The sequence below is a fragment of the Terrapene carolina genome, unplaced genomic scaffold (assembly GCF_002925995.2).
Source record: "Terrapene carolina triunguis isolate 2854851 unplaced genomic scaffold, T_m_triunguis-2.0 Scaffold558, whole genome shotgun sequence".
In the NCBI taxonomy this organism is placed as follows: Eukaryota; Metazoa; Chordata; order Testudines; family Emydidae; genus Terrapene; species Terrapene triunguis.
This window is the reverse complement of record NW_020664909.1, coordinates 13,353,850-13,368,897: the sequence shown is the minus strand read 5'-3', so window position 1 is coordinate 13,368,897 and position 15,048 is coordinate 13,353,850. Positions and strand designations below refer to the sequence as shown.

The window sequence follows — 15,048 nt, the reverse complement described above, 5'->3', positions numbered from 1 at the left end:
TTACTAAAAGGATAGAGACATCTTCTTCTGAGGCATCAGGCCACACTAGGTTTTCTTTGGAGGTCTCCAGTCCAATTACTGATGGGACTCCCTACTATTTAATTGAATTTGATAAGAGCCCACCCCTGTGCGTAAAACACTTTAAGATCCTTTTATGTATAAATGCTAGTGCAAGCAGAATGCTTGATACAGAGTCAAAACCCTGTGTTTGGAAAAGTAATAACTCCAGATGTAGTGGTAATGATGGTCTGGCTGGCTGCAAATTTCCTGCCTTCTCTTTGGACAGACATGTGATGTTGATGGAATAGTTGACCATTATTGAGAACAGTTTAACTTTTCTTCTGCTTCTGAAACAGATCTGCTGGAGAGGCTCAGTTTGAACCTCAAAATATAAAATCCAGTAAAAGTTGAGATGAGCACCTTGGTTTATGGACAGATCTGATCCTCTCACCATCTCCAGGATGTTACACTGAATTGTTGCCTTGAAATAATTAGTATTTCCCAATTCTTTTATTTGAATTTCTCTTTTTTGGGGTTAAGTAGGTACATCTTCAATTCTGCTCCCAGGAGTTATAGTGTTTGCTGTAAATGCTTGAATTAATATTTGGTGGGATGTGGTGCTCCGTGATAATGTAGAGACCTATCCAAAGACACCTGAGATATCCTGGAAAGAGTTCAGATTAAAGAGTGAGAGACTTGGAAAGACTGAATCTTTATCATCATCATCTGGATTGGCATATGTTAATGAATCCCTCTATCTTTCTCTCTGTGCAGGGTGATGTTGGGCTCGCTATGGGCAAACTCTATGGAAATGACTTCAGCCAAACTACCATCTCTCGCTTTGAAGCCTTGAACCTCAGCTTTAAAAACATGTGCAAGTTAAAGCCACTTCTGGAAAAGTGGCTCAATGATGCAGGTGAATGAGTCTGTGAACTTCTTCACAATCCCACCACAAATCCAGTGGGATTTTGAAAAATTGCTTTACTCTTCTGTTTGGTTTGGGCCTTAAGTCACTTGTTACAAAATCCATCAAGCTTCCCTATCTCTTCTTGGGACAGGTAATTCACAAGGATAAGAGTAATAATAGCATTGGTAACCACTCCAAGGGTCAACAGGCCTTTGAAGCAATTGCCATATAGCTTTTGGATATGTGCTCTGCAGTCAGTGGAATCATTGGCTGGCGTGAGGGAAGAGTGTACACCACATGCTGTGTGTGTGTGTGTGTGTGTGTGTGCGCACGTGTGTGTGTGTGTGCGCTTGCGCATACATATAACTTCTAACTGTCCTCTAGATTCCTTTCCCAGTTGGGTAGTTACAGGAGGGTTGCACACTTCATAGCTAGTGCAGGCCAAGCTCACTGCATACACCAGCAGCTCTCTAGATTCATCCAGTCCCTCCACAAGCTCCCTGTGTGTCACCCTCCTTCCCATACCATGGACTCTGTGCCCCCTCCATTTCTCCCTCTCTCCATGCTAGGGGCTCTGTGTGCCCCCCCCTCCCCCACACACACACACCCCACACACACCCCATCCACCACATAATATTATTTCTCCTTTTCTTTCTCTATGGGAGATAAGTCATTCAGGGTGTTGACATTTTAAACTCAGACAGTGAGCAGAGCTGAGATGGGGGCATTGTTATGTTTGAGGTTGTTAATGGCTGCCATCAACTAGTTCTTTAATCTGTAGACAATAACAGACCTGGTTGAAGCTGAGAGGTCTTCTAACCATTTGTCCCCCATTTCCTCCTAGTTTTCCAATGTTCATCAAAATCAATGGAATTCTACTCACTCATGCCTAGAACGTTACTTGAAATTTCGGAATGGATTGAATGCAGTATTCAAAAGCTATTGCATTACAGACAAACAAAAATGCCATCCAGTTTAATGTAGGGCCTCACTTTGCTTGGTGAAAAAAGAAATGTCAGCAAAAAGTTTTTCTGGCTGGTTCTGTGGCATCCAACACCAAGGTTTCTCAGAGGGTGCTCCAAGCCCCTAGGGCAGCGGTTCCCAAACTGTGGGTTGTGACCCCAAATGTGGTCGCACCATCAGCAGATGGGGTTGCAGCAATCCCGAGTGTGCAGATTATGCTATTTTGCTCCACAGAGCATGGCCTCGCACCTATGTTGCATGCAAGGTCACAGTGCATAGAGGACACTGTTTTGTTCTACAAAATGGCATGCGCTGTACAGTGTGACTTCATGTGCACCATACATACAAGGTCACGCTGTGTGGAGGACACCAATTTGCTCTACAAAATGGCATCCTCCATGCAGCGTGATTTTGCACACACCGGATGTGTGAGGTCACGCTATGCAGAAAATGGCATCCTCCATGTTGTTTGGGGTCCTGGCAGGAAATACTTCATTAAAATGGGGTCATGCTGGCAAAAAGTTTGGGAACCCCTGCATTAGAATTTTATCCAGCTACAATTAAAGTCAGTTGAAAGACTCCCATTGACTTCAACAGTAGTTTAATTGGAACCTAAGTAGAAGTACATAGAAGGATGTAGCATCTCAGCCAGAGCCCTGTGTATTCCATGATTGTGCAACTTGCTACAAAATTGTACTCCAGGATTTCAGCTTACTTTTTTTTTTTTTTTTAAATGAAAGTTTCTGGCCCTCATAGTTGCAAAGATAATCTTGGAAACATGAACTGAATGTAATTGATGCCCATCTGAGTCTGCAAGGAACCTAGAACAGTAGTTCTGAGTGGTGTGAGTTGCCCTTTTCATCTCACTCGGGGCTTGTGAACTCCATGATTCTGCAGCTGAATTCATTATTTATTATTATTTCAGCATTTTGCTTCCTAGCTGACCTGACCTGACCTGCCTTCAGCTGCCTCTTGTCCTGCACCCTTTCCAACAATGGGGAATTAACTGGATTACAGTGCTTCCTTCACTGTTCTGTAGAATCAGGCGGGTAGGGAGGTCAGGGAGCCAGAGCTCAAGTCCAGCTTTCAGTGAGAGAGGGAGAGAGCCAGAAGTGTGTGATGGCCATCTGGGCTATCTAGAGCAGCGGTTCTCAACCGGGGGTCTGCAGCCCCCTGGGCATCCATGAGCCCTTTCAGGGGGGCCGTGGAGCCCCACGGCTAAAACCCGGTTTCCCCCAAGCCCCAGCATTTAACTCAAGCGGAGTTGGCTCGAGCCCCACCAGCCCTTGCCCCCCCCCCCAATAGAAGTAAAACTATGCCTATGCCCAAGGGTCCCTGGAGCCCCGCGCTCTCCCCGCCCTCCGGCCCCTGGCATTTTTATAGTATGTTGAAGGGGACCTCAGCAAGAAAGAGGTTGAGAACCCCTGGTCTAGCGAATATAGCATCAGACAACACCTTGATAGCTGAGATGAGCCACTGAAGCTGACTACTAGTTCCCTCCTTCCCAAACACACGTGGAGCAGGGGAAGGAGATTCTGTGCTAGGCTGTTCAGACAACTGCTGAAGCTCATAGAGCTGGGCTGTGGGGAATAGTGAAAAAAATCCATAATTATTAAGAATTATTGCTGAAAATAATCACTGATGAATTGTACATCAATGAATATTTTAACTGCCATAGTAATGTGTGTTTGAAGCATGAGGGATGGGAATGAAGGATATTTCATGGAGATTCAATGAATTAACTTTGCTGTGGAATGTAGGGGTTCTTCTTCAAGTAGTGTACCTACAGGTGCTCCACTCTAGGTGCAATAGCACCCACTGTGCCTACAATCAGAGATTTTTCATAGCAATGTCTGTTCGGACTATGTGTGCATTAATCTTGCGCCCCGTCCTGTTATATAGCACTGTGCAGGCAAACCACCCTCAGTTCCTTCTCAATTACCTTGGCCTGAGACTGACCTCTAGTAGTTGTCCCTTCAGATCTCCTCAACCTTACTGTTAGTTAGTGGTTGTGTTAATATTAATGTTACTTCATCGTAGTCAATAATTTCCTTTCCTTAAAAAAAAAAAAATCTCTTTTCTATACTATATTTAGATAAGTTTTAGATGGTTAGACATTTTCTGTCTGCATGACGATGCCTGGTTGTCCAGGCTTTAAACGCTGTTTATCGTGCCAGGAGGTGATCCTAGTTAGCGTCAGACATTCATGATGTATTCGGGGCCTTGCGAAGTCGCACGTCACTCAAAAGTATAACTTTTGCCTGGCATTGAAATCAAGAGCCAGGAAAAACAGAGAAATTAAGCTTCGCCTCCTTATGATGGGGAGCTCTCTACGTCCAGCCTCTGATGCAGGTCAAGGGACCCCCACTGTACACCAGTCCCCAGGTAAGTCTGCTGTCTTGGAGCACCACACTTCCAGGATGCCAAGAGGAAGATACAGGACTCCTCTCACAAGCTCTCGAAGGAACATGCCCCAGGTTCGCCTGGTAGAGATTCTACCTCTAAAAAGCCGAGGTTGTTGCTACCCTGGCACCACCGGCTTTCCAGTTAGGTACTAACGAGACTCCTGGTCCCACTGGTACCCAGAGCACAGCTAGCCTGCATGGCAGCAGGGCTTCAGTTTCAGAGACACCCTTGTTGGTACCAGCATCCGACAAAGGCAGGAAGAAGAGCTCTTCCTCTGCTCCCTCAGTACCGAAGAAGCCCACTCGGGCTCCAACTGCGCCTCCCTCAGAGTGCACAAAGCACTTGGCACCATCAAAGACTACAGCACCGACAACACCCCCAGCCACAACTACTGTACTACACTTGTCAGCCTCAGTACTGATGCCCCTCATAGTAGTGCAGGAGTTCCATGTTCCTCGGGACCTGCTTGTATCGGAGACTGCTCATCTCCGACATGCTCTCGATATCGAGGACATCCAGATCACCTGAGGTGTTCCTGGCACCGATTATTTCACCTCAGATTTCTCTAGGCGCTCCATCATTCCTGAGTGAACCAGAGGAAAAGGCTTCTGTTGAGGACCTCACCTCAGTCTGACAAGTGTCAGTCCAGGGCTCTCTTCCTCACTCCTTCAGAGGTCCCTTTCCAGAGGCTTTGACTGAAGCTGCAACTGTTCACGGCCCATGATTACCACCAGTGCCTTACTGGTATGAGCACCTTTGGGTGCCTCCACCAATGCCTTATGCTTCTCCTCCTTGGCCATATTGGGACTTCGGGCTGTTTATAGTCAACAGTTCTCCAGGACATCCAGTACTACCCACCATGGGCAAGAACAGTTGGCATCACCTACTCCCTCCAAGAAGACCTGACCCTCAGGAGGAATCTTTTGAGGAGCCAGAGGCTAGCGCTGATGAAGAGGTTTCGCGTGCAGCCAATATCTCCTCTTCATCCCCGGATGAAGCAGCTATATCTCCCCTCATCCCTGGTGGATGATTTTAAACACTTCCAGGATCTGATCAAGAGACTTGCAGACTCCTTACAGATTCCACTTGAGGAGGTTACGGAACCTCATCATAAGCTGCTCGATATCCTCCATTCACCGTCAGTGGCCTGTATAGCATTACCTGTTAATGAGGCTTTTACATCCTGCAAAGATTGTTTGGCACACACCAGTACAGTGTCCATTCCGCCTACATGTAAAAGAACGGACAAAAAGCGTTATGTCCCAGCAAAGCACTTGGAGTTTTCATTTTTCCACCCCTGACCTAACTCCCTGGTAGTAGATGTGGTGAATGAAAGCTTTAGGCAGCACCACACGAAATCAACACCTCACAATAAAGGCTGCAAGCATCTGGACCTATTCGGGAGAAAGTCTTACTCAGCCTCACTTCAATTCAGAATTGCCAATTATCAGGCCTTGATGGCAAAATATAACCATATCAAACTCGCATCCTTTGTCGACCACCTATCTGCAAAACACAGGGAGCAGTTTCAAGCGTTTATGGCGGAAGGCCAGCTATTGGCCAGAACAATGTTGCATTCCTCCCTCAATGCTGCTGACACCACCGCTTGTTTGATGGCTAAAGCATTGGTAATGAGAAGTCTCCTGGCTCCAGCTCTCTCATTTGCCTAAGGAGGTTCAGATCACAGTCGAGGACCTTCATTTCAACGGTTCTAAATTGTTCGCAGATCGATGGATGAGTTTCTGCGAACATTGAAGGATTCCAGAGCGACTTTGCATTCTCTTGACATTTACGCCCCTTCATACAAGAGCAAACTCATCAAGTCCCAAACAGCCCAGAGATCCCCCCCAACCCAATTCCTCCTCCCTTAGAAGGCATATGAACCAAAGAAGGCAAAGGTTCCAGAGAAGGAAACCATCCGCTTCTCAGCCTTCTGCCTTGGGACCTGTCCATCTTCAAGCAGCAATTTTGACATGTTGGTCAAGGGTCTGAATTACCATCCTCATCCACTCCCACTGCACCTGCCCCCCTCCTTCCACCCCTCCCGGGTGACCGCCTTCACCACTTCATGCGGTCTTGGGAGTTGATCACTATGGACAAGTGGATCTTGGAGATTGTCTCCACAGATTACGCAATCCACTTCGAACTTCCACCAACCACACCCATTCCTCATCCCTCTGCAGGGACCCCACTCATGAGAGTGTACTGTGCCAAGAAATAAGTGTTCTCTTATGTTGGGGAGCTATAAAACCAGTCCCCATGCAGCACAGAGGTTTTATTCAAGGTACTTCCTGGTACCAAAAAAGAGTGGAGACTGGAGACCCATACTAGACCTGTGACTACTCCACACCTATGTAAAGGTGTAGAAATTCAAAATGGTGATGCCCACAGTAGAGGATAATTCCCTCACTAGAGGAAGGGGATTGGTTTCCAGTCCTCGACACTCAAGATGTGTATTTCCCCATTGCTATCTACCCATCCCACAAATGATTCCTTCGTTTTATTGTTGGCCAGAATCACTTCCAATATTGAGTGCCCTCCTTAGATCTGTCATCTGCCCCAGGGTCTTTTCGAAGATCATGTTGGTGGTAGCAGCCTAACTCCACAAGAAAGATATTTTCGTATTCCCTTGCCTAGATAATTGGTTACTAAAAAGCTGCTCCATAGAGATGATGTCTTGGGTAACTTCCAAGGCCATAGACCTCTTCCTCCAATTGGGTCTACAACTGAATATACATAAATCCACATTGACCCCAGTACAGAGCCATGAGTTCACAGGGGCACATTTCGATTCAGTGACAGCAAGAGCCTACCTTCCTCAGCACAGGTTCATGGCCCCCTCCAACATAGCGAACATGATTCAACTCAGTCCACACACCATGGTCAGGAACTGCATTCAATTACTGGGCCACATGGCGGCCATGACCTTCGTGACAGAGCATGCCTGACTTAGAATATGCTGCCTCCATGGATGGCTCAGGACCACTTATTCGCCCACCAAACAGTCTACATATGCTCCTTTGTGTACCTGCCTTTGTGAAACAATACCTTGATTGGTGGAAGAACCATCACAACGTGTGCACAGGAGTTCCTTTCACATATCCTTCCCCTACAGTCATTATAATGACAGATGCCTCTCTGCTAGGCTGGGGAGTGCATCTAGACGCTTAGGTGATCCAAGGCAAGTGGACGTCGCAGGAGACGACGCTACCTATCAGTCTCCTGGAACTCAAGGCAGTCAGATATGCTTATCTCTGATTCCTACCACTAATAAAAGGAAAGCACATAAAAATCATGATGGACAATGTATCATGCATGTTTTACATCAGCTGCCTGGGAGGAGCCAGACCTCCCTCCCTTTATAATGAGGCACTCAAACTTTGCATACAAACCCAGATTATTGTCACAGCAGCCTGTCTCCCAGGTATCCAGAATGTGACTGCAGATGCACTCAGCCGACAATTCTTCCAAGACCATGAATGGGAAATAGATCCCACATATTCCACCAATGGGGCACCCCCCAGATAGATCTTTTTGCCACAGAGGCAAACAAAAAATGCACCCACTTCTGCTCAAAGGCGGATTGGGCCACCAATCCTTAGGGGATGTTTTTCAACTTCAGTGGTCGTCAAACCTACCATGTGCATTCCCGCTGACTCCTCTAATAGCCAAGAGAGAGACAGGGCCAGAGTCATCCTAATAGCCCCCCACATGGCCCAGGCAAACGTTGTTTTCTTACTTCCTACAGCTACCTTCCTTGCCCTCCGATCATTCTTTGCAACACTCCCCACCTCCCTCTCCCACTAGCACAGGAGGAGTCTTCACTCCAATCTCAAGACACTTCATCTCAAAGCGTGGTTAATTTGATGGCTCACGGGGTAGAGACAACCTGTTCAGACAATGTAAAAAGAGTGCTACTAGACAGCGGGAAACAACCTGCTTGCTATACGTATTGTCAGAAATGGTCTCCTTTTGCCTGTTGGTGTGGCTGTAGACAGCTTTCACCAATGGACTGCATCACTTCCAGATATACTAGACTGCACCTAAGCCCTAAACATTTTTGGTTTGTCAATGAGCTCAATAAGAGTCCACCTGGCAGCCATCATGACCTTTCACCCCTGTATAGGGGGCTAGTCCATCTTTATCCACCTGACCATAACAAGGTTTCTCAAAGGGCTGGGAAACCTCTACCCACCAGTCCAGTGTCCACCTCCAATATGGGGCCTCAACCTGGTGCTTAAATGCCTCACAAGACCACCCTTTGAACCTCCTGGCTTCTTGCTTGCTACTCCATTTGTCTATGAAGACAGCATTCCTGATAGCCATCACGTCAGCGCAATGGGTTGGTGAACTAGGGACCCCGACTGCATACAGCCCATTCACAGTGTTTTTTAAGGATAAAGGTCATGCTTTGACCTCACTCCAAATGTTTACCTACGATCTCTTCTGCATTTTACATCAGTCAGACCACTCACTTCCCTGACTTCTACCCCATCAGCATATGAATCCCCAGGACGCAATACTACATACCCTGTATGTCAGAAGTGCTCTGACCTCCTATCTAGACAGAACAAAACTCTTCAGAAAGACCAAGAAGATATTCATCTTTTGCACACACATCAAAGGGTTCTGCAATCTCCAGCCAGAGACTTTCCAAATGGATTTCAGACTGCATCCAAGAAGATTTCAGACTCTTATAACCGATCTCATAACATTGAGCCACTCTCACTCATATGCACCCATTTGACAAGGTCCATTGCCACTTCCATGGCCTTCCTCAAAAACGTACCGATCATTGAAATATGCAAAGCTGCCACCTGGGCTTCTGTGCATGCATTCTCTGAACACTATGCAATCACCCACAACTCTGCCTCCGATATGATATTTGGCTTGACTGTACTCTCTGCTGTACTGGATTCGACTCCAAAGCCCCTTCCACCTTAGATGGTACTGCTCAGTAATCACCTATAGAGGTGCACCCTTAGGGACACTACTAGAAGAAGAAGAAATGGGTTACTCACCCTGTGCAATAACTGTGGTTCTTTGAGATGTGTCCCCCTATAGGTGCTCCACCACTTGCCCTCCTTTCCATCTGCTTCAGAGCTCTCTGCTATGGGGCTTCATGGTAGAGAAGGAACTGAAGGCAGTTCACCCGTGCAGTGCTATATAACGACGGGATGGGGCACAAGACTGACTGTCACGCAAGCATGGGACGAACAGACGCTGCTATGAGAACTCTCTAATCAAAGGTGTGGGAGGCTCTGTCACACCTAAGAGTGGAGCACCCAGAGGGGGACACATCTTGAAGAACCACAGTTACTGCACAAGGTGAGCAGCCATTTTTTGTTTGTCATAAAGGACACAGGGCCCTATTCATAGCTTGTAAATTGCAGATATAAGTGGTAATACCAGGTTAATACCTCTGCTGTGAAGGAGCCCACCCAGGTCTGGAATGAATATGGGATACGTTCTGCCATCTTACACAGGTAGAATGTGTGGGATCCTTTAATTGGATTGCAGTGCACTGACAGTCTCTTGCTGATACGTGCTCTCTTCTGTTCTCTTTCAGAAAATCTCTCATCTGATTCAGCTCTCTCCAGCCCAAGTGCCCTGAATTCCCCGGGGCTGGGGATTGAGGGCTTGAACCGTAGGAGGAAGAAACGCACCAGCATAGAGACCAACATACGTGTGGCCTTAGAGAAGAGTTTTCTGGAGGTCAGTGAATCAGTTGCTCTACTCAGCCAATTTGTAATAAAGAAGAATAGTGGCTTTGCTCAAGAACATGTCCATTAAGGTGAAAAGAATTCTGCAGCTAGGAGTTTCACTAAGCAGACATTGTAAGATATGCAATGATTGTTATGGATACAATATAAGAAATAATATATTTAAGATGCATATTAAACATAATAGACATTAAATATTTAAATTAGTATATCTTCAATCTGTGTCTGTCATCTAGTTGTTGGAACGGGGGACTGGGAGTCAGAACTCTTCAGTTCTCATCCCTCATGTTCTGTCGCAGATTTGCTGTGATACCTTAGGCAAATCATATAATCGCTCTGCCTCTGTTTCCTCAGATATAAAACAAGGTTTGTAAAATCCTCAACTGAAAAGCACAATATAAGTTGGTTGTTGTGTGCATCTGCTGATATCTTTAGCTGTGTTGGTCTGTGTGTTCATACATTTGCAGGTGTATCAATCTGTATGTTGTGGGCAGATTGTTCCTGTCAAAGGGTGGGGAAATCTGTAGTGAGTTGTGAAAGTGTATTGCAAAACAGTTACAACAGATCTGTCACAGGGTGTACTTGCCCTATAGCGCTTCCACTGGCCAAGTGTGGTGCTGTAGTTGCTCCGTCAGTTTCCCCATATGTCATCAACAAGTTCAATGAAGCTTTACATAGGGAACAATACCTCTACTGAGAGGTCTGTTTATTAACCAAAGGCTCAATGAAAATACAAGCAAAACTTCACTCCACTTCTGGATCCACCATTCCCCTACAGCAAAGTTCTGTCGGCTGAACTCCTTTCCTTGGAGTTAGACTTCTTGACGCTATCTGGGAATAATCCTTCCCCAGAGCCAGAGGTCTGTGGCTATCTGTCAACTGCACCTCTTTTTTGGGGCAACATGTAGTTGGGCTTCCTGCCACTGTTTGGGAGCTCCCTGTCCCTCAGACCATGCCTTCCAGGCCCCTGGCTCTGTTGAGCTCTCTGAGGAAAATAGCTCTCATGAAGCTTTCTGTCTCTAGGAGCCAACCCTTTATTGTTCTCATTAATTAGCTGCCAACCAACCACCAAGGGATTTAATTACCTACAAGTAACTAAATTGGCTTATTCTCCCTTACAGGAGCCTGTCATGAGTAGTCTGGTCCCTGACTTCCCTTCAAGGCCCAGCCCCCATGAGAGTATCGTTTTGTGAGAGGCTCAGAGAGGGCCATACTTAGGCAATCTTTCAATCCACTTAGTAAAGTGTATGTACCAAGGAAAGGGGAATAGTAAATATTGTACCAAGCAGAATGATCTGTATTCACCTAATTTTAATAAATTAAAAAATGGAAGTGCTGTCCCATTGGTTCTTGGTGCTCTGTTTCCCCTTAGTTTCTTACTCAAGGATATCAAGCAGTGGATTAAGCCATGACATTGTGCACACCAGGAAGGGGAAAAGGAAAGGAAATAAGTGTCTGTGTACTTGGGAAAGGCGGAAAGAGAACCAAACATCATTTATGTTTAGACTCTTAGTTGACTATATGTAACTTTGGTAATTTAAGTACTGTAGTCACAAGTGCAGGATAAATTAGAGTCCAAGTCTCACCTCTGCAGGTGCCTCCTGAACATCATTTTGTTGTGCTCTTGGTGCAGACAACTTGCAGATCATCTGATCATCACTGATGCTAGCCCTTTTTACCTCCCCCTTCCCCATGAGGTGATAAAAGACTCTCCCCTTGCTGCAAGGTCTCAGGCTTCATCCCTGGCTTTCTGCCTTGCCAAAATTATGGTTATTCCCTTCTCTCTGAAAGGACATGTTTAGGGCACATGTCGGGTGCATAGCAGAGCTTCCCTTTGCTGGACCTCCTCTGGCCCAGGGTCCCTTAGAGTCCCTAGGCAAGTGGTGTAGGTTAGTGCAGGCCCAAGGTATCTCGCACTAACGATGGGGCCGGCACAGACCAGCCCCCATGTCAGGGAGCAGTAAGTGGCACCCCGTCTGCTTGAACACAAAAGAGAAACTAGCTCAGGAAGTGCTAGAGGAAACATCCATGTTCAGTAGCAGTCATGTTGGGAAAGTGTAGTAAGGAGGCATTTCAGGGAGAAGGCTTACTCCTGACAAAGCAGAAGAGGTTTTGGGTGCAACTTAGAAGAAGGAGCATTTGGGGAGCTGGACGAGAACTGTAAAATGACAAACTTGGGAGTTGGCAGCTAGGAAGAAAAAACGGTCTGTTTAGTTGGGGAGGGGCTGGATGAGAAGAAGGGAGTTCTGAGTGTTGGGGATGCTGAACAAGAAGGAAGGGTCCATCTGAGATTAGGGGATTGGGAGGATGGTCCATCAGGTCCCACTTTTGCATAATCCTTTCCTGACAACATCTGCTTTGGTAAAACAGGAAGGCCTATTCCAGTTATATGTAAATCCTTCCTCCAGTTCTTTAGTTTAGAATCCTGCTATGCTGGACCCATAATGCAACACTCATCAAAGTAATTTCCATGATTTTCAAATATTTCTCATTTTTCAGAACCAAAAGCCTACCTCGGAGGAGATCACCCTGATAGCTGACCAGCTGAACATGGAGAAGGAGGTGATCCGCGTTTGGTTCTGTAACCGGCGCCAGAAGGAGAAAAGGATCAACCCACCCAGTAGTGGTGGAACCAGCAGCTCTCCCATCAAAGCAATTTTCCCTTGCCCAACCTCACTGGTAAGAATCAAGAAATGAAGATGGCTCAGCACATTGGAAAAGATCAGCCACTCCTCTCCTCCTGGCAATAATGGGAATTACACACATTTTTCATCTGCTCTGTGCAGCAGACTTGTGTTCACATGTAACTGAGATACTTAATTGGCATTTTCAATACTATATTTACTGGTTCCCACTGTGTACTATAAACAAAAGGTAAATGTTACAAATCAGCCAGTGTGAATGCATTATTTAAATGCCCAAACTGAACTCCTAACTTGATCTGGAAGTAATTCACAACTAACTGAATACAACTCACAAAGATGCAGTTTATATTACTGCTTTGGACCTATGCTAAGAAATCATAATTCATGTTTGAATTCTTTTCCAGATTGGCGTACTCATCCAAACTCCTTTCTGTAAAAGGAAAAAAATGCTACCCAGTTCCACCCTTTCCATCTTGTTCCAGTCACATTAATGCATTGAATCAGCAATAGATCCTATCAGTTTTTAGGCAGTAGTTGGCAGACTAAGTCACCCAAACCTGATTCTACTATTTTTGTCCCTTTTGGGCAGGGTTAATGTATATCAAAGTGAAAAAAGAGTTTAGCTAATCTTTGTAACTCATATTCTAAACCTTATATTTGGCTAAGGTAAACACAAACTTACTGAAAACGTAAGTAAACAAAGTGCATTCATCAAGGTTCCTTGAGCTCCACGCCACCATTGTTCTGGGAGGTCTGTTGTTAACTGGAGATGGTAGCTGTGCTTCTGATAATATGAAGTCTGTGGATTTCATGTAGCCTCTAGCTAGTCTATTCTACATATGATTTCATACTGCCCTCATCACTGTAGTATCTGAGCACCATCCAGCAGTGTATTAAATGTCATGACTAACATCTGTCATGTGTGGTTTGTTCTTTTTGTCATCCTCTCCTCAGGGATGAAATTGTGTGTGTAGTGTAGTTGTTTTAGAAGGGGTTTTCTTCTGGTTTTTGTACATGTTGCTGTGTATTTATGTTAGAGAAGGCAAGGTGGAAGACGTGCACGTTGCACTTGGAGCAGAAGGTGGTGAGGTTTGTGATGGTTTTAGTTCCTGTGGGAGTTCATTCCACAGTCTCAGACAAGCCCTTGAGAAAATTCTGTTGCCTGCAACCACAAGTTTTACCTTGTGGGGTAAAGTTACATTATGCCTGAGGAGTCGAAGTGTCAACCCTGGTTTTTCATCTGGGAGTTTTAGGCACTATTGTAGATATGTTGGGCCCAGGCCAGTGAGAGCCTTGAAGATAAGGATCAAGACCTTGAACTTGACTCTGTGTTCTATAGGAATCCAGTGTAGAGCATGGTGGACAGGTTTGATGTGCTCACAGTAGCCTGTGTTGATGAGGAGATGTGCTGCAGCTTTAGCTGGATTTTTTTTTGTTCATAGTATGTTAGAGCAAAATGCTAACAGGTTCATCCTTCTCCAACCTAGTTTTAAACATGTCAAGCGACCGTAATCACTTCCTTTAAGAGAATATTCATCAATCTTACAGATTTCCCTATTAGAAAGATTTCCTGATCATTTACATACATTTTCTTTTGTTTAGTGCTATCCCTTATTCTTATTTTGGGTTGTCCAAGAGGGTATAACTGATGATAACTTTTCCTCATTGATGTATATATGCTTCATATACTTATAGACAATTAGCATGTCTTGGCTGCACATACATACACTTCTAGTCCTTGATATGGATATTTAATTTTTAGTCTTTCCTAATAAATCAATCCCTCCAGCCCATTAATCACATTGATTGATTTTCTCTGAATTCCCTTCAGTTTATTTATAGCTTTCTTCCATTAAGTTGTCCAGAAGTAAAGGCAGTTCATTTCATTTGAATGCTCTGAAGGAGGTCCTTCAAACCAAGGAAATACACAAAAGTTCAGATAATTTGGTCGATAAAGGTGAAACAAGACACTACGGTAAAACACCTATACGACAAATTAGGCTAGGATGCATTGGTGCGTGGAGTGCCTTCAATCAGAGGAAGTGAATTGGAGCTTGAGAAGTATCAGAAAAAGCATGTACAAAGATTTTTTTGGGTCCCCTAAGTTTCCTCTCTCTGAGAGAGTCTCCTTGAACACTTGCCTCTTGTTAAATGAGGATATTTGAAAATCCTGAGATGCTGCATGTTGATGGTTAGTTCCTGATGAACCACCACTCAGCTATTGGGACAGTATGTGTGTGGTGGGTTTGCTGCTGTTCGTTGTCAGGTCCGTGAGTGGAGCAAATGTCACTAACGTGGTCCCAGACTCTGCTTGTTGAAGCACTAAAGCAATTGAATGAAATTTTAAAAAGTGTATAGCATTTCCCATCCTCATCTTCGGTTGAGGATGAGGAGATAAGAACCC

General features: G+C 45.2%; 1 protein-coding gene across 1 annotated transcript in view; it reads left to right on the top strand.

The window, feature by feature from the left end:
• Window positions 1–15,048, top strand: part of POU2F1 (POU class 2 homeobox 1) — a 99,313-nt gene that overhangs the window by 77,141 nt on the left and 7,124 nt on the right. The window contains exons 10-12 of the mRNA XM_029913253.1: window positions 775–916; window positions 9,846–9,991; window positions 12,499–12,678. Coding sequence (XP_029769113.1) covers window positions 775–916; window positions 9,846–9,991; window positions 12,499–12,678 — 468 coding nt within the window. The remainder of the gene's footprint in view (window positions 1–774; window positions 917–9,845; window positions 9,992–12,498; window positions 12,679–15,048) is intronic.